The sequence below is a fragment of the Nannospalax galili genome, unplaced genomic scaffold (genome assembly GCF_000622305.1).
Source record: "Nannospalax galili isolate Female #2095 unplaced genomic scaffold, S.galili_v1.0 scaffold215, whole genome shotgun sequence".
Classification (NCBI taxonomy): domain Eukaryota; kingdom Metazoa; phylum Chordata; class Mammalia; order Rodentia; family Spalacidae; genus Nannospalax; species Nannospalax galili.
Window position 1 is genome coordinate 3,473,734 of NW_008338533.1, and position 16,963 is coordinate 3,490,696.

The 16,963-nt window shown below is 48.9% G+C and overlaps 1 protein-coding gene across 5 annotated transcripts in view; it reads left to right on the forward strand.

The window, feature by feature from the left end:
* Thrb (thyroid hormone receptor beta) overlaps positions 1 to 16,246 on the forward strand; it is a 394,994-nt gene extending 378,748 nt beyond the window's left edge. For 4 of the 5 annotated variants that reach the window (XM_008833146.3, XM_017798151.2, XM_017798150.2 and 1 more), the window contains 3 exons: positions 3,033 to 3,291; positions 11,634 to 11,916; positions 15,712 to 16,246. In XM_008833146.3, coding sequence (XP_008831368.1) covers positions 3,033 to 3,291; positions 11,634 to 11,875 — 501 coding nt within the window. In that variant the 3' untranslated portion in view covers positions 11,876 to 11,916; positions 15,712 to 16,246. The remainder of the gene's footprint in view (positions 1 to 3,032; positions 3,292 to 11,633; positions 11,917 to 15,711) is intronic. The other variant, XM_008833147.3, reaches the window with a different exon arrangement.
* Positions 16,247 to 16,963: the final 717 nt, after the last annotated feature.

The following is a 16,963-nucleotide window of genomic DNA, read 5'->3' on the forward strand; positions in this document are numbered from 1 at the left end:
GGCTCTGGCTTACCTTTCCCAGCACCCTTACGGAAGGCTCTTCACTGTCAAGACCCATCTCTCTAGCAACCCTGGCAATTTGTAGTCTCCAATTTTCCAAAGGAAGGAGAAGCATTTTTACAGCATGTTTCCAGAGTTGGGGCCCCCGGGGCCCCTGCTAGCCTTTTACTTTCTCTGAGACCCAGAAGCAGGAAATAAATTGTGGAGGGCCTGAGCGGGTGTGGGGGGGTGTCCCACGTGGTCTCTTGCCTGAGGCAGTTTGATGCATCTGCTGCTCCAACTGTGTGTGTGGTAATTTTTCTACTAAGCTCCTGCCAACCCACCCAGTGAGGCAGCAGTGTTACCCAAGGCTTTGTGAGATCTCAAAGCCTTGTCTGTAGATGCCACTGCTGGAGTGGGGTGTCTATGCCAGTCAACCCAGTGAATCTCTAAGGAGACAGGAAGGCCAGAGACCCTGAGGCTCTGCCTGCCAGACCCTTGTTGGAGCATTCTCCCAATGAAAGCATTATGGCAGGTGTCTCAGAGATGTTTGCCCATGTACCGAGAGAGATCTTGCCAGAATTCTGCTGATCTCTCTCAAAGGAAGAGGCACCTGGCCCATGTTCTAAACCACCGATGATGCTTTGCAAAGGCTTACTCAGCTTTTATTTGAAATTGAAGCAGTTTTCAACAGTTAGTGGATCTCAGAAAGAAAGCACTTCATCTATAGGAATTGATGACCTCCCCAAGTCTGCATACTTTGTAACAGATATAAAGGAAAATTAGTGGTTTTAACTAATTGGAAATTTTACATTTTTAGGTGCTGAGATAACACTTCATCTATAGGAATTGATGACCTGCCCAAGTTTGCATACTTTGTAACAGACATAAAGGCAAATTAGTGGTTTTAACTAATTGGAAATTTTACATTTTTAGGTGCTGAGATGTAGCTCAGTTGGTAGAGTGCTTGCCTAGCATGCATGAAGCCCTGAGTTGATCTTCAGCACCACATAAACCAGGCATGCTGGAACATACCTGTAATCCCAGCCCCAGGGAGGCAGAGGCACAAGGATCCAAAGTTCAAGGTCCTGCTCAGCCACACAGAGATCTTGAGACCAGCTTTCGAGACCCTGTCAAAAAAAAACGGGAGGGAGGGAGGGAGGGAGGGAAAAGAAGAGAGGGACGTGAGAGCGAACACCTTTAATCCTAACACTAGGGAGGCAAAAGCAAGGGGATCTCTGTGACTTTGAGGCCAGCCTGGTCTGTGTGGTGAGTTCCAGGCCAGTCAGAGCTACACAGTTCTCAAAGGGAGGTCTTGCTTTGCCAGAACTTCTCAGCAGTGGGGTCAGCACTTGTGGAGTGAGTTTGGGAGACACTGGAGGGTGGGGTGCAGCCTGTACCTGAGGAGTCTGCAGAGGGTCCTGGAGGGGCTGGAACAGGGAGGAGCAGCCCTGGGCCCTGCACAGACAGGCTCTGCTCTCTCCAGCCTATTCCTCCCTGTCCCCTGTAGCCACCTCAGCATCCCCACTTTGGCTGACCCTCCATCATCAGCATCAGGACTCCGGGGAGGAGATCATTAAGGAATACAAGCCAGAACATAAACAAAAAGCAAACCACAGAATGAGATGGGTGTGGGTTCCAGAATAAATGTTAAGTGATTTTTACTCTAGAGAAATAGGCAGTTTAAAATTAAACAGTAAGATGTCGAGGCTGAGCTGTGTGAAAAGAGGTGAAATACTCAGTGTTTTAAATGTAGTGGAGTGGGATTGCTTTGAGTTTTACATGATAAACTAAATTGGACTCATCAAAAGTCTCTATTTCCCAAAGAGAAGCTTTGGCAACTCTAAGGAAGACTTAGGCATTATGTACAATTTACATATTTATTATTTATGGAACCCGAGTCAGAGCTGGGGCACTTCAGAAGTGTGTGTTCCCTTGACCTTGGATCCTGACAGAGCTAGCTCCAAATCCCATCCTCACCCACAAAACATTCCTATCACCCCAATCCCCACATGTTACCCTCTGAGTGCCTGGTTTGCATGTGTGTAGTTAAGGTTGGAATTAGCATATTTACCTCACCACGTTGCTGTAAAGCTGAACTAAGGTGATTGTTTAACTCTTGGCATGGTGCCCAATTCATGAAACAGTTATAACTGAGAGCCTTTCAGATGCGTTTGATAATGACTTTTTGTTAAACTTTCTCTCCAACCCCAGAATATAAATTTCAATTTTTATTATTTTTCCAAATAAAATTCCATTGTAAAGCTTTATTAACACATTGTCATAAATCCTAATTAACAGAGTAACCAAGTGAGTTTAAAAACAAGACTGAGATCCTGGCAGAAAGGTCTATCTTGTCCAGTGCTCTTCAGTCACTGGGAAGATCAGAACTAGTGGAATTAGGAGGCCTGAATTCTGTCCCCATCTCTGCCCTTGAGTCGCCTGGTGACCTTGGGCAAAACTCTCATATCTCTGGGCCTCCTGGGTAACGTGCATCTGGAGCAACTTCTAATTCTGTGCCCCTTAAGACACCAAGGAGCTGGGCTGCCACTGAACAGTAGAGTCAGCTGCTGCCTGCCAGAGCTAGACAGCAAAGGTGAAAAGATATGATCTGAACCCTGCCTGTCCTCAGGTGGGATTACAGCGCGTGAGGTTGCAGGTTGCAGGCCTGGATAAAGAAGTGTGAACTACTGAGGGTGGCGGAAAACCAAGTTGGAATTTTAATAATGGTGGTACAGGCGTGGTGGGACAGGCTTAGTCCCGGCACTCCGGAGGCAGAGGCAGGTAGATCTCTGTCTCTGAGTTCCAGGCCAGCCATGGCTACATAGTAAAACCCTGTCTCAACAACAACAACAACAACAACAACAACAACAACAAAACGTGTTGTTGAAGGCTGGACATAGAAGCTGAAAGATGGTTGAAAATCTGTGGCCGGATAGGGAAGACTGCTGGCCAAGAGACGTAAAGCTGTTGCTGGTCACAGAGCCGTTTATCGCTTTCCCAAGGCTGCCCGCTGGCACTGGCTCTCTGCTAACGAGGCTGCTTCCTTCCAGCTGCCGTGTGAAGATCAGATCATCCTCCTCAAAGGCTGCTGCATGGAGATCATGTCCCTTCGAGCTGCTGTGCGCTACGACCCAGAGAGCGAGACTCTGACCTTGAACGGGGAAATGGCAGTGACACGGGGCCAGTTGAAAAACGGGGGTCTGGGGGTGGTGTCGGATGCCATCTTCGACCTGGGCATGTCTCTGTCATCTTTCAACCTGGATGATACGGAAGTTGCCCTCCTTCAGGCCGTCCTGCTGATGTCTTCAGGTGAGTGTGTACAGATTCTCAGTGAGTATAAAGAATGCTGGTCTGATACTAACTCAAATCACTCGGTAGGTTTTCAGTCTCCCTTAGGCTTCCTGGTCCAGGCTTACTCTCCTTCAGCAAGAAATTGGAGGGTGTCCATGGCGGGGAGCTGAACAAGGCTATCAGGTGTCTGGTGCTTCTTGACGTTTATAGAAACTTAGTCACAGCTGGGCACTTCAGGAGCATGTGCTCTCTTGGCCCAGGATTCTGACAGAGCTAGCTCCAAATCCCAGCATCACGTACAAAACATTCATATGATGCTCCACCCAGCATGTTATCCTCTAGCTGCCTGGGTTTTTACATCTCTAAATAACATTGGGATTAGAATGTTTACCTCATTGTATTACTTGGAAGATTAACTAAGGTGGTTGGGTGCCTCGTGGCATGATGCTCAGTTCACAAAAGTCCCTATATGGGGGAGGGGGGAACAGGAGGGAGGTGCCCGAAGCCTGTGAGATGATCCCCTTTGGGCAGACGTGACTCAGCCTGTTCTGTGGCCTTTCCTCTTATGGAGTAGTCGGACTTATCCTGGAGCCCAAGTAGGAGAGTTCCAGGCCTGAGAAAGCAGACACTGCCCTGTGGCATCACTAAAGCCACATTCTATTGGCCAGCTAGTCCGAGCTCCAGCCCAGTCACCCACCTGGGAGAACAGGCCGCCATCTTTGATAGGCCACCATCTATAACCTGCCTGACCCCGGCTCCCTGTCAGAAGTCTAGCTCCCAACAGTGAGGCTTAGTGCTGACATCATTCTTCTTTATCTGCATCATAACAAACAAATGCAAAGCACGCGGCATCGCTTAAGGGAAGCTGGTCTTTAAATAGAAGGTGGCTTAGGCCATTCTCTGCATTTCAGACCAAGTTTTCACTTTAACACTTTTTTTTTTTAATACTCTTTGCTCCGGTACTAACAGGGTCCCTTATCTATATCTCCCTCTGGACTAGTTACATTTTGAAGACATAGACGTGTCTAGTACCTGGGCCAGTGGTCAGTGGATTCCAAGAAACATTTATTCAATAAGTAAACTGATTACAACAGCAAAACTTCAGTCACTGTAACCCAAAAACCCTTTATAGAATTGAGACTTTCTGGGTTTTTTTTTTTTTTAACTGATCTAGAGCTTAATTTCTTACAGAAAATTTAGATATGGCAGACATTTTTAAAAGCAATAATTTTTTAAATTGTTTCCATGGAAAATTTCAAATCCAGGCAAATGGGATGGTGAATGAACCACTCTTGGTGGCTCTGACGGCCGGCTCCTGGGGTCCATTTTCCCACCCTCTGCTCTTTGCACCTTGTGTAGGCCCTTCCCTCCAGGTATAAAGAAACTACAGCAAATTCCATGTCACGTCATGTGATTCTGTATGTAGCAGGAGATTCTTTCTAGCAACCTTACTTCAGAGGCCCCTTAGCTACCTCATGATGTCAGCAGCCATGTGGGAAAAGTTCACAGGATAGGGGAACTGCACATCTGGGATTCACTCTACAACCAATAGGCACTGACCACTCAGTCCTTCAAGGGAACACAGAGTTCTCAAAGAAAAGTTTGAAGCCTCTTTTTTCTTTTTTTTTTTTTTTTTTTTTTCCTTTTTGAGACAGGGTCTCCCTGTAGCCCCAGCTGCCCTGGAACTCACTTCTGTGTAGACGAGGCTGGCTTTGAACTCACAGTGATCCACCTGCCTCTGCCTCCTGAGTGCTGGAATCAAAGGCCTGTGCCACCACACCTGGTTTGGACCTCTTTCTAAAGTGACCTTTTAAAATGAAGAAATTGAACATATATAAATTTTTAGCTGATTCATTCCTGGCACAAAGACAGTTATAAATAATGTTGACTCACACGAGGAGAAAGCTACTTCTTCTACACTTTCTTTGTAATTGTAAATAAGAACAGAGTGATAGTGTGTGCTAGTGTGACTTTAACACCCCTCCAATTCTTATTACCCTGATTTTCTTTATTTTTATGTATATGAGTGTATTGCTTGCGTGTAGGGAGGTGCACCTGTGTCGTACAATGCCACAGAGGTCAGAAGAGGTGTTGGTCCTGGAACTGGAGCTACAGACGGTTAGCTGCCATGCGGGTGCTGGTCATCGAACCCAGGTCCTCTGCAAGAGCAGTCAGTACTCTTAACCGCTAAGCCATCTCTCCAGCCCCATTACCCTGGTTTTTATAAGAACATGTTCCAGGGCACAAAATGGTCGGCAAGAAACTTTAGCTTTAATAAAAAAGTTTTTTTTTTTAAAGTTTTTTTTTAATAAAAAAGTTTTTACCATCTAGTAAGCTTTGCTAAGCATTTGTTTTCATGGTTACCTTCTGTTTACAGCCATGAATTTTAAATTTTTTTAATTTTATTTTTATGTGTATGAGTATATTGTTTGCATGTAGTAAGGTATACCCGTGTCATGAAATGCCTGTGGAGGTCAGAGGAGAGGGTTGGATCCCCTGGAACTGGAGCTGAGGACAGCTGCTAGCCACCATGTGGGTGCTGAGACCCGAACCCAGGTCCTCTACATAAGCAGTCAGTGCTCTTAACTGCTGAGCGTCTCTCCAGCCCTGTGGCAATGGATGTTTATTACTGAATAACGGGATGCTTCCTCTGAAGTGAGCCAGCTAGTAAGGAAAAGGGAGTGGCAAAGACTGCGGACTGCAGACCTGTTTTCCATTACCCCGACAAAAGACCCGAGAAAGTCAGCTTGGAGGAAGGCAGACTTGGCTCCCAGTCCAGAGGATTGGCTCTGTTGCTTCCAGGCCTGTGGTGAGGCAGAGCATCCTGGCTGGAGTGTGTGGTGAAACGAAACTGCTCAGCTCAAGGCTGCCAGGACTCTGGAGACAGGGTAAATGCTAAATCCTTCAAGGTTGCTCCAGTGACACGCTTCCTCTAACCAAGTCCCACTCCAAAAGCTCCCTCCACCACCCACTAGCCCTGTGATCTATGACTCCATCCGTGGATGGCTCCATTGATGATGTCAGCGCTCTTGTGATTCAGTCACCTCCAAACGCCGTGCCCCTGAGCATGACTGTATTGGGACCCATTCCTTCACACAGGAGCTTTTGGGAAAACAATTACAATCCAAACCACAAACCACAGCATCACCAAACACTATTAAGCACTCTCCTGAATGATTCCCAATTCTTAGATCTTATGAGGCTGTCAGTATCTGGCAGCTATGTGAAGCACTTTATAACTTTTAAATATGCTGTATTCTACTGATTGGGGCACTGTTCATCAATATTGAGAGAACCAGAAAACATCCTAAGGCATTGTATGCTTGGCAAATGCACCCAGCATGTCAGCACCCTGAGGCTCCAAAGACCCCTTGGCCTTGGCTTTTAAACCCATGGTCTCTGGACATTTCAGTCACATGCTTCCCATGAATTCTCTTGTAACTGTTACTACTGCTAGTGAGGTCTCTTGGTACTGTAATGGTGTATGCTTGGTACTGCTACTGAGGTCCCCTGGTACTGTAATGGTGTATGCTTGGTACTGCTACTGAGGTCCCCTGGCACTGTAATGGTATACGCTTGATACTGCTACTGAGGTCCCCTGGCACTGTAATGGTGTACGCTTGGTACTGCTAGTGATATCCCTTGGTACTGCAATAGTGTACGCTTGGTACCGCAGTGCCATACAGAGAATGGAAGCACAAAGGATCCGAAGACATTTCCCTGGTATTTCTTATCTTACAGAGTTAAAACCATCTTTGTCTTTAAGTGGCTCTCTCTTCCTAAACCTTTTTGGTATGATTTGCATATCAAATATTGGTTCGTGCTCTCTCTGGCATTTACATTACCATGTTACTTTCATCTCTCATTAAAAGATAGAGTTTTAGCTGGGCGTGGTGGTACACTTAGTCCCAGCCCTTGGGAGGCAGAGGCAGGGAGATCCCAGTGAGTTCAAGGCCAGCCTGCTCTGCAAAGGGAGTTCCAGGCCAGCTGGCCTACAGGGAGACTCTGTCTCCAAAAGATAAAAAAAAAAAAAGTTTTGATGTCACAAAATTCAAGCTCTTTTCCCCCTTTGAAAGAATACATCCAAAGTAGTATGATGTTAGTTTTGTGTTTGGATGCAGTTAAAGAACCCTGTGCAGAACTTTTAAACTCAAATAGAGGGGAGACAGGGAAGGGAAATCAGCAGATCCACAGAGAAGCACTGTCACCCAAGAAAAGGCAGCACGGGTTGTGACAAGCCAAGCAGGGACCCCAAAAGCCTATAGAGTTTGCCTAGACTCATGGGTGATGCAGACGTTAACCCTAATCGTCCTGTCTAATGGGGCGTGACTCTAGATGTCCCGCTGCATTTCACAACTGCACTCCTGAACTGTGAACCAACTTGGCCAGGGTAAACAAAGAGTAAATCGAAGAGACGGGAGCTGAAGGGTAGTTGGGCTTCAAATAATTTTGTTGCCTGTCTACAGCAAAGATGTTTCCTGATGTTCTCAAAATACCTGTCAAGAAGCAAGGAAGGGTGTGTTTTTGCTTGCAGTTTAAGGGTCCAGTCCATCATCACAAGGAAGGGCATGAGGGCCAAGCAAGCTGCCCTGTGTCTACAGTCAGGAAGAAAAGAGAAATGAAGGCTGGGCTCAGTTCACGCACTCTTTTTCATTCAGTCTGGGGCCCCAGCCCAGGGAATAGTGCTGCCCGTATTCAGGAAGCATCCCCACGAATAAGGAAGTGGAGGAATGACCCATCACAGCTTGGCAAAACTAAATATCGTCCTCCTTTATCTACAAGAAGTTTCGCCTTCTGGCAGGCCTCCAGCGGCCTCTGAGCCCCTCTGCAATGTCTCTCCTTGCCAGGGGACCAGAGTGTCAGCTAACACACTTCCGACCTCAACTGGAATAAAACTTTATTCTAGAGAAAATATGAGTGATGATAACCCAGGAATGCAAATTCAGGTTTCCCCAAATTCCATGTTCCAGCACGGTGACAGTTCCATCAAGTTTTTACAGTAACAGAACAAAGAAAATCATGAATTAAGGTGTTTTTAAAATACATTGGTGGGAAATCAAGTAGCTAGGTTACAGCAAAACACGGATATCTCCAATATAGGCCTCAGGTGCATCTGATAACTGCCTTTGGGTCGGCAGAAGCAAGAGGTCTGTTTGCATATTCCAAAAGGTTTAACCTAATAGCACAGGGTGCTAGGGCACACCTAGAGGTAGGCAATTATTGACTGCTAAGGAAGCTAAAGACAACACAAGGTGATCCGCTCCAGATCTATAATATTCCAGCTCTCCACAGTCGCAGACACTCTAATCAATCAACTTATAAAACCATTACCACAAGTGTCGATATTTATCTGAGAACTTTAATCATAAGAATATGCCAGAATGTAAAGCTGGGCGTGGTGGCACAAGCCTTTAATCCCAGCACTCTGGAGGCAGAGGCAGGTGGATCTTTGAGTTTAAGGCCAGCCTGGTCTACATAGTGAGTTCCAGGACAGCTGGGGCTACAAGGAGACCCTGTCTCAAAAAGACCAAAAAAAAAAAAAAAGAAAAAAAGAAAAAATGCCAGAATGTCCTCCTAGGAGGGAGGCAAGACCATCAGATTCAAGAAGGTGATCTGTCCAATCCAGAGCTATCCACCTAACACTGCACTGCACCCTAGCCAGAGCTATCCACCTAACACTACCCCATCCCACCAGAGCTATCCCCCTAACCCTACCCCATCCCACCAGAGCTAGCCACCTAACACTGCTCCCCATCCCACCAGAGCTAGCCACCTAACACTGCTCCCCATCCCACCAGAGCTAGCCACCTAACACTGCTCCCCATCCCACCAGAGCTAGCCACCTAACACTGCTCCCCATCCCACCAGAGCTAGCCACCTAACACTGCTCCCCATCCCACCAGAGCTAGCCACCTAACACTGCTCCCCATCCCACCAGAGCTAGCCACCTAACACTGCTCCCCATCCCACCAGAGCTAGCCACCTAACACTGCTCCCCATCCCACCAGAGCTAGCCACCTAACACTGCTCCCCATCCCACCAGAGCTAGCCACCTAACACTGCTCCCCATCCCACCAGAGCTAGCCACCTAACACTGCTCCCCATCCCACCAGAGCTAGCCACCTAACACTGCTCCCCATCCCACCAGAGCTAGCCACCTAACACTGCTCCCCATCCCACCAGAGCTAGCCACCTAACACTGCTCCCCATCCCACCAGAGCTAGCCACCTAACACTGCTCCCCATCCCACCAGAGCTAGCCACCTAACACTGCTCCCCATCCCACCAGAGCTAGCCACCTAACACTGCTCCCCATCCCACCAGAGCTAGCCACCTAACACTGCTCCCCATCCCACCAGAGCTAGCCACCTAACACTGCTCCCCATCCCACCAGAGCTAGCCACCTAACACTGCTCCCCATCCCACCAGAGCTAGCCACCTAACACTGCTCCCCATCCCACCAGAGCTAGCCACCTAACACTGCTCCCCATCCCACCAGAGCTAGCCACCTAACACTGCTCCCCATCCCACCAGAGCTAGCCACCTAACACTGCTCCCCATCCCACCAGAGCTAGCCACCTAACACTGCTCCCCATCCCACCAGAGCTAGCCACCTAACACTGCTCCCCATCCCACCAGAGCTAGCCACCTAACACTGCTCCCCATCCCACCAGAGCTAGCCACCTAACACTGCTCCCCATCCCACCAGAGCTAGCCACCTAACACTGCTCCCCATCCCACCAGAGCTAGCCACCTAACACTGCTCCCCATCCCACCAGAGCTAGCCACCTAACACTGCTCCCCATCCCACCAGAGCTAGCCACCTAACACTGCTCCCCATCCCACCAGAGCTAGCCACCTAACACTGCTCCCCATCCCACCAGAGCTAGCCACCTAACACTGCTCCCCATCCCACCAGAGCTAGCCACCTAACACTGCTCCCCATCCCACCAGAGCTAGCCACCTAACACTGCTCCCCATCCCACCAGAGCTAGCCACCTAACACTGCTCCCCATCCCACCAGAGCTAGCCACCTAACACTGCTCCCCATCCCACCAGAGCTAGCCACCTAACACTGCTCCCCATCCCACCAGAGCTAGCCACCTAACACTGCTCCCCATCCCACCAGAGCTAGCCACCTAACACTGCTCCCCATCCCACCAGAGCTAGCCACCTAACACTGCTCCCCATCCCACCAGAGCTAGCCACCTAACACTGCTCCCCATCCCACCAGAGCTAGCCACCTAACACTGCTCCCCATCCCACCAGAGCTAGCCACCTAACACTGCTCCCCATCCCACCAGAGCTAGCCACCTAACACTGCTCCCCATCCCACCAGAGCTAGCCACCTAACACTGCTCCCCATCCCACCAGAGCTAGCCACCTAACACTGCTCCCCATCCCACCAGAGCTAGCCACCTAACACTGCTCCCCATCCCACCAGAGCTAGCCACCTAACACTGCTCCCCATCCCACCAGAGCTAGCCACCTAACACTGCTCCCCATCCCACCAGAGCTAGCCACCTAACACTGCTCCCCATCCCACCAGAGCTAGCCACCTAACACTGCTCCCCATCCCACCAGAGCTAGCCACCTAACACTGCTCCCCATCCCACCAGAGCTAGCCACCTAACACTGCTCCCCATCCCACCAGAGCTAGCCACCTAACACTGCTCCCCATCCCACCAGAGCTAGCCACCTAACACTGCTCCCCATCCCACCAGAGCTAGCCACCTAACACTGCTCCCCATCCCACCAGAGCTAGCCACCTAACACTGCTCCCCATCCCACCAGAGCTAGCCACCTAACACTGCTCCCCATCCCACCAGAGCTAGCCACCTAACACTGCTCCCCATCCCACCAGAGCTAGCCACCTAACACTGCTCCCCATCCCACCAGAGCTAGCCACCTAACACTGCTCCCCATCCCACCAGAGCTAGCCACCTAACACTGCTCCCCATCCCACCAGAGCTAGCCACCTAACACTGCTCCCCATCCCACCAGAGCTAGCCACCTAACACTGCTCCCCATCCCACCAGAGCTAGCCACCTAACACTGCTCCCCATCCCACCAGAGCTAGCCACCTAACACTGCTCCCCATCCCACCAGAGCTAGCCACCTAACACTGCTCCCCATCCCACCAGAGCTAGCCACCTAACACTGCTCCCCATCCCACCAGAGCTATCCACCTAACACTGCAGCCCACCCCACCAGAGCTACCCATCCTGACCTATGGCATCCCAGAGTCTGTGTGGGGTCTTCATTCATTCTAGGAGCAGTGACGTTCCCAGATCTGCAGCTGTATCAGGCTAGCCCCTCCTTCCCACTTCTGAATTCAGAGCCATCTTTTTCTACCTTCAGATCGCCCAGGGCTCGCCTGTGTGGAGAGAATAGAGAAATACCAAGACAGTTTCCTGTTGGCCTTTGAACATTATATCAATTACCGAAAGCACCACGTGACACACTTCTGGCCCAAACTCCTGATGAAGGTGACGGACCTGAGAATGATCGGAGCCTGCCACGCCAGCCGCTTCCTCCACATGAAGGTGGAGTGCCCCACAGAGCTCTTCCCCCCTCTCTTCTTGGAAGTGTTTGAGGATTAGGTGGACTGGACTCGGCCTCATGATTCCTACAGCACTGCCAGGTGTCATTTCATTCCACCTCTAGCTTCTCCGTTGTTTCTTTGTTTCTTTGTGTCGGGAGGGAATCATCTGGGGTCAACATGGGTCACCCTTGACATAGACATGGATGACATTGTCCCTTCAACGCGGGTCTCTTTAACCATTGCATTTTGTTCTCCTGTCCTTAGTGCGAGTGCTTTCAAGGGTTTCCAGGAGTGGAGGTTAGGGCGGGGGACAATCATCATTTCACCAGCACCAAGCCATCACCAGCTCCCACCTGTCCCTGGTCAGAGACTCGGCGAGCCAAATGGCACTGCAGACTAAAGAAGCCTTAAAACCAGACCCCAGTCGTTTCAATCCAGCCCTGACTTTTGCAGGGCGAGGTTAGCAGAGCACAGACCGATGTGGCTTTCGTCTTTTTAGGGAATGGAGCCGATTTACATCTGTTCAGGAGCCCTTTGTTTTCAGCACATTTACCCTCTCTGAGCAGTGTAACTGGGAATGTTCAAGAATGTCCACATCCTAACAAGCCAGCTGGCCTTCCAACAGCACTTTTATAACCTTGTGATTTCATTCAAGTTAGGCAAAGAGCATAACTCAAAGACATGCAGGTGTTTGGCTGATCCGCAGCCACAAGGAAAGTAACTTTCCTCCGCGTGTCCATGGAGATTTTCCTGGCTGTTACTGACTGTAGTTTAAAAAAAAATACATGGTTTTACCTCACAGCTGGGATGCGCCTTCACACTTTAGACCCACAAACCATTCCCACAGAGTTCAAACTATTTACATAATGCCATCCCTTTTCAGTGGCCTCTAATCAGTCCTCTCCCAGACTCCTGAAGATCTTTATTCAGGCCATGCCTTTGTTGAACTGATGACAGATTTCCCTATGGATCAAATCTTCTAATCAAGAGAGACACACAGAATCCAGGGGAGATCAGTGCAGAAGCATCCAGAGTCAAAGAAAATGCAGTCTTCATGGACGGAGGACGGATGGAGGATGCTCCCTTCTGGTCTCGGTTCTTCATGCTCTCTGTTCACAGATATTCCCTCGTCCGTCCCCCCCCCCCCCCCCCTATCTGTTCCCACATATTCCCCCCCCCCCCCCCCCCCCCCCCCCAGTTCTGAGGCACTAAATCACCTGACTCTTTCTAAACACTAATCTTTCTGTAGCTTTTATATCATCACCCCAACAAGTACTCCTCCGAAAACAGCCACAGACCGTGTACAGGATCCTTCTTACCTTTGCTGCCCAGCCTGCCCCACAGTGTGGAGTCCATGTTCCTGGGAAACAGGTAGTAACACCTCATTGCTTCAGCATCCAAAATGGGCAAAGAATGTCCCCGTGCAACTGAATGTATCTCATTCTCCACTGGCATAGTAGACGTGGACTAGCCCTTTGCCTGCCTTTCACTGCCTTATCCTAGAAATGCTGGGGAAAAATAAGCCATATCAGTGCGAGTTACCTAAAATCAAAGGAATGAAAGTCACTGTGAAAACCAAGGGGACTCACTTACTGTCATTAGGCTTGGTGGGGTATAACTGGCCTCACTGGAACGCCGGTGCCTCTGTTCGAGTTTGTGCTATGCAGCCTGGTAGACTTAGGACCTTAGGCCTTGGTTTTCTTATCTGGTAAACAAGGTATGATCTCCTAAAATTCTTCTCACCTCTGCTGTCTGGCTTTCCAGCAGGGCAGGGGGTGTGGGGGGGGATATGGTTCTTTCCACGGTCTTTTGTATTCAGATTTGTAGCTTTATTAGACAAAAAGTAGAGCCCATTAGCAGTTAAAGAGTGCACATTGAATTTGGATTCAACGCTAGTCATTCAGAGGAAGGCAGGGTGGTCTTGCAAGAGGACGGGAGAGGAGCTGAGGATCCTTGAATGCCGGGAAGGGCTCTGGGGGAGGGGATGCTGTGTGCACTACAGCACTTTGACTTCTGGGGAAACAAGGGTATCACTGTGGCCTTGAAGAGATTAAAACAGAAACAAGAGGCCCACAGATTCCTGCAGACAGCTGTCTAGGGTTTGTTTTCCTAGACAGTCTCTAACCAGCCTCCTCCCTCGTTAACATCTCTGCTCCCTCCAACTCTCTTTGGGGACCTCTGGATAATAAAAGCTCCCCTTCCAAGGGGAGAGAGGGAGGCAGGCAGGTGGATGTGCTGTGCAGGTGCACAGATGCCTGGGACGCCGGGGTTTCTGGGAAGGGTTCCTGATTTTATCTGATAGATAAGGACATCTAACAACTGGATTCTAGCAGTAGGGCAGGGCCTGGCCCTGGGATCATTCAGAGTGCTCTAGGGATTCACCACAACTGGCCACTAGCCAAACCCTCCACAGTCCAGCCAGTCCCAGCACCGTGATCCTCACTCCTTCAAGGTTCACCTTTACGATGCAGGCCCTGCTTGAGCAAGAAGCATGCTGAAGACTGAGTATTCACACTGAACAGAACCAGCCCGGTAGCTTCCGGGTGACAAGACACAGGATCACCACCCTGGAGGTCAGAGCAACTGAAGTCATTCCTTCGGAAAACTCCATTTCATGAAACTCATTGTGAGGGATTTGATCCCGACATCTTTTTTTAATTTTCTTCTGATCTTGTCCAGACTTTCAAATCAAGTGTGGATCTAATGGAGAGAAACTTCGTACCTGCCCCACCATGGGGAGACATTCCAGTTGAGGGGCCCATCCTGCTGGGATGCTCACAAATCACTGTTAGGGATGAGAGGGCGGTACACATACCACATATGTGTGCATGTGAGCACATACTTGTGTGCACGTGTTTGCTCCCTCTAATGTACTTTGCTCTTCAATGTCAGTGTGCAAAACTTCCAGAAACTGGAAAAAAAAAAGAAACTCTTTCCTTAAGATTCTGCTGAAAACACCATGTGCCGCCTCAGAGCTTTTTCTAGTACAGTGAGTCTTAACGAACGCTTGTGTGTGGAAGCCTCAGCCCAGCGCAGCCCCCCCTGTGGCCCCAGTGCCACCTGGGTCCCAGTGCAGTGTCAGGAGAGCCCGGCTGGTTCTGCTCTGTGCCCTTCTCGCCCTCTCCCTGCAGGCAGGTGCCGTGGCCTCCTGACACCCAGCCCTCCCCGCTGGGCCTCTGCAGAGCATGTCACTGTCAGTGCAACATTCTTAGTTCTGTGGACTCAACCTGCTCTAGTCACCCTGACCTTCTGACCTTTTGCTGCATGACTCATGGATTACAAAACCAGTCTTTTGGTTTTTGAGATGTAGCCAGAGTTTGTAAGGCTAAACCTTTTTCATGGACTTAAGTGAATAGCCAAGCCACAGGTCCTCCTCAAAGGGGGGTGACAGACGTTGAATCTCTGCCCTTTCCAATGGCGACGGCATCAGGTCCTAAAATAAGCTCATAATTTTCCTGTTATTTTAATAATATGGAAATATTAGGATAGTGTTTCTTTTGATAGTGATAGACTGATCCATATTTAAATTTTATAGAAAAGAAATTTTATTGTACTGTGATGTAGATATTTATTATCCAGGAAAGGATTTGCCCGGTGTGTATTTTTTACAATTGAAACATTTTACTTTAATCTTTAAAAAAATACATTGAAAACACACACACACACAAGACTAGGGGGAAAAAAGGTTTGGCCTTATCACAGAATTTTTACTGTGTTGTATAAATGTTTGCAGATGCAAAAAGTGTGTACATGTCCAGTGTGTTTCCACAGTAATTAACGCTGCCTCCAGGAGCAATATCGCGCGGGTGAATGCTGTTTGTGGCTTTCTGCTGCACGGTCCAAGTTGACCGACCTTATGCACAAGACAATCAACCGTGTGAGTCTCCTCCACAGATGCAGACGATACTCCAGGACGGAGCACAGACAGATGAAGGCCGGCACCGTAGGCGAGCATCGCAGCCCTGCCGCTGGAGGCATGATCCAAGCACGCGTGCGATGGCCTTATGGCCGCTTCCTCTCTTCGGCCCTTCCTCGTGAGCTTGGCTTCTTTCCTTTGACCCCTTAGAGCCAAAGTCGTTCTCCAGGCCTCCTTCAGAGAGAGACTCTTTGCCACGTTTTCGTGCCCTGAAAATCAGAGAAACGGTACAGAACAGGGAGGTTTACAGTCAGTGGAACATGAGTGTTTTGCAAACAGTGTTAAGTGATATTGCTAGATCGGTAATATTTTTTTCAGCCTAAAATTGTTGAAATCTGTGATCAAAATGTTTTAAACTATCCAAAAAGAAAATTTGTATATTTGGGAAAATGGATTTTTACATAGCTTTTGTATGCAGATATTAAATTGTAATTACGAATATAGTGGGCGTAGATACTCATAAGCTTAAATTCTAAAAAAGAGAAAAAGAAAAAAGAAAAAGCTTATAATGGATATACTTTCCTGTCACTTTCTTTACATCTTCTTTCTGAATAGGCAGAGATGCCTGATCTTCCCCCCTCAATGCTGTAGGAGGGTGGGTTTGGGAACATATAGGGACATAAGGTACATGAACTGGAATAAGCAAGTTCTCCTGGGAGGAGCTTGCGGAGGGAGGGAAGGAGAGGTGTCAAGGCTCACTGGAGGTTGTCTCCCTGGAAGGGACCACAGAGAGGGAGGGAGGGAGGAAGGGAGGAAGAAGAGTTAGGTCTTCGCAGCTGAAGCACTACATTCATTTTCTTAATTCAAAATGTTCCAAAATATTGGTGGGATTATAGAGAGACGGCCACCAACATGTCTCAACATCACTGTGAACAGCTCAGGACCAGAAGCTCCAGGAGTAGTTCTGCTACAAACAGTGTTAAGTTTCTCTCCCAGAAATTCGAGTGGAAATCCCAGGCCTAACTGTCATCCTGGATCCACCTTGAATCATATGCCTGCTCTTGAGATGCTCACTCTGGTGAAGAGGGTGAATGCTAATTCTGATGAGTTGACTCCTTTGGGAATCCTGGGCCGGGGTTGGGGAAGAGAGAGACTCTGCCCCATCTAAACCAGGGACTGAGAACTTGGGCAGGAGTGAGTCCCCAAAGCAAATTCTAAGTCTTCTCGTGATAAGAAGCAGGGGAGAAAGCTGGGTATGGTGGCACACTCCTGTAATCCCAGCACTGGGGA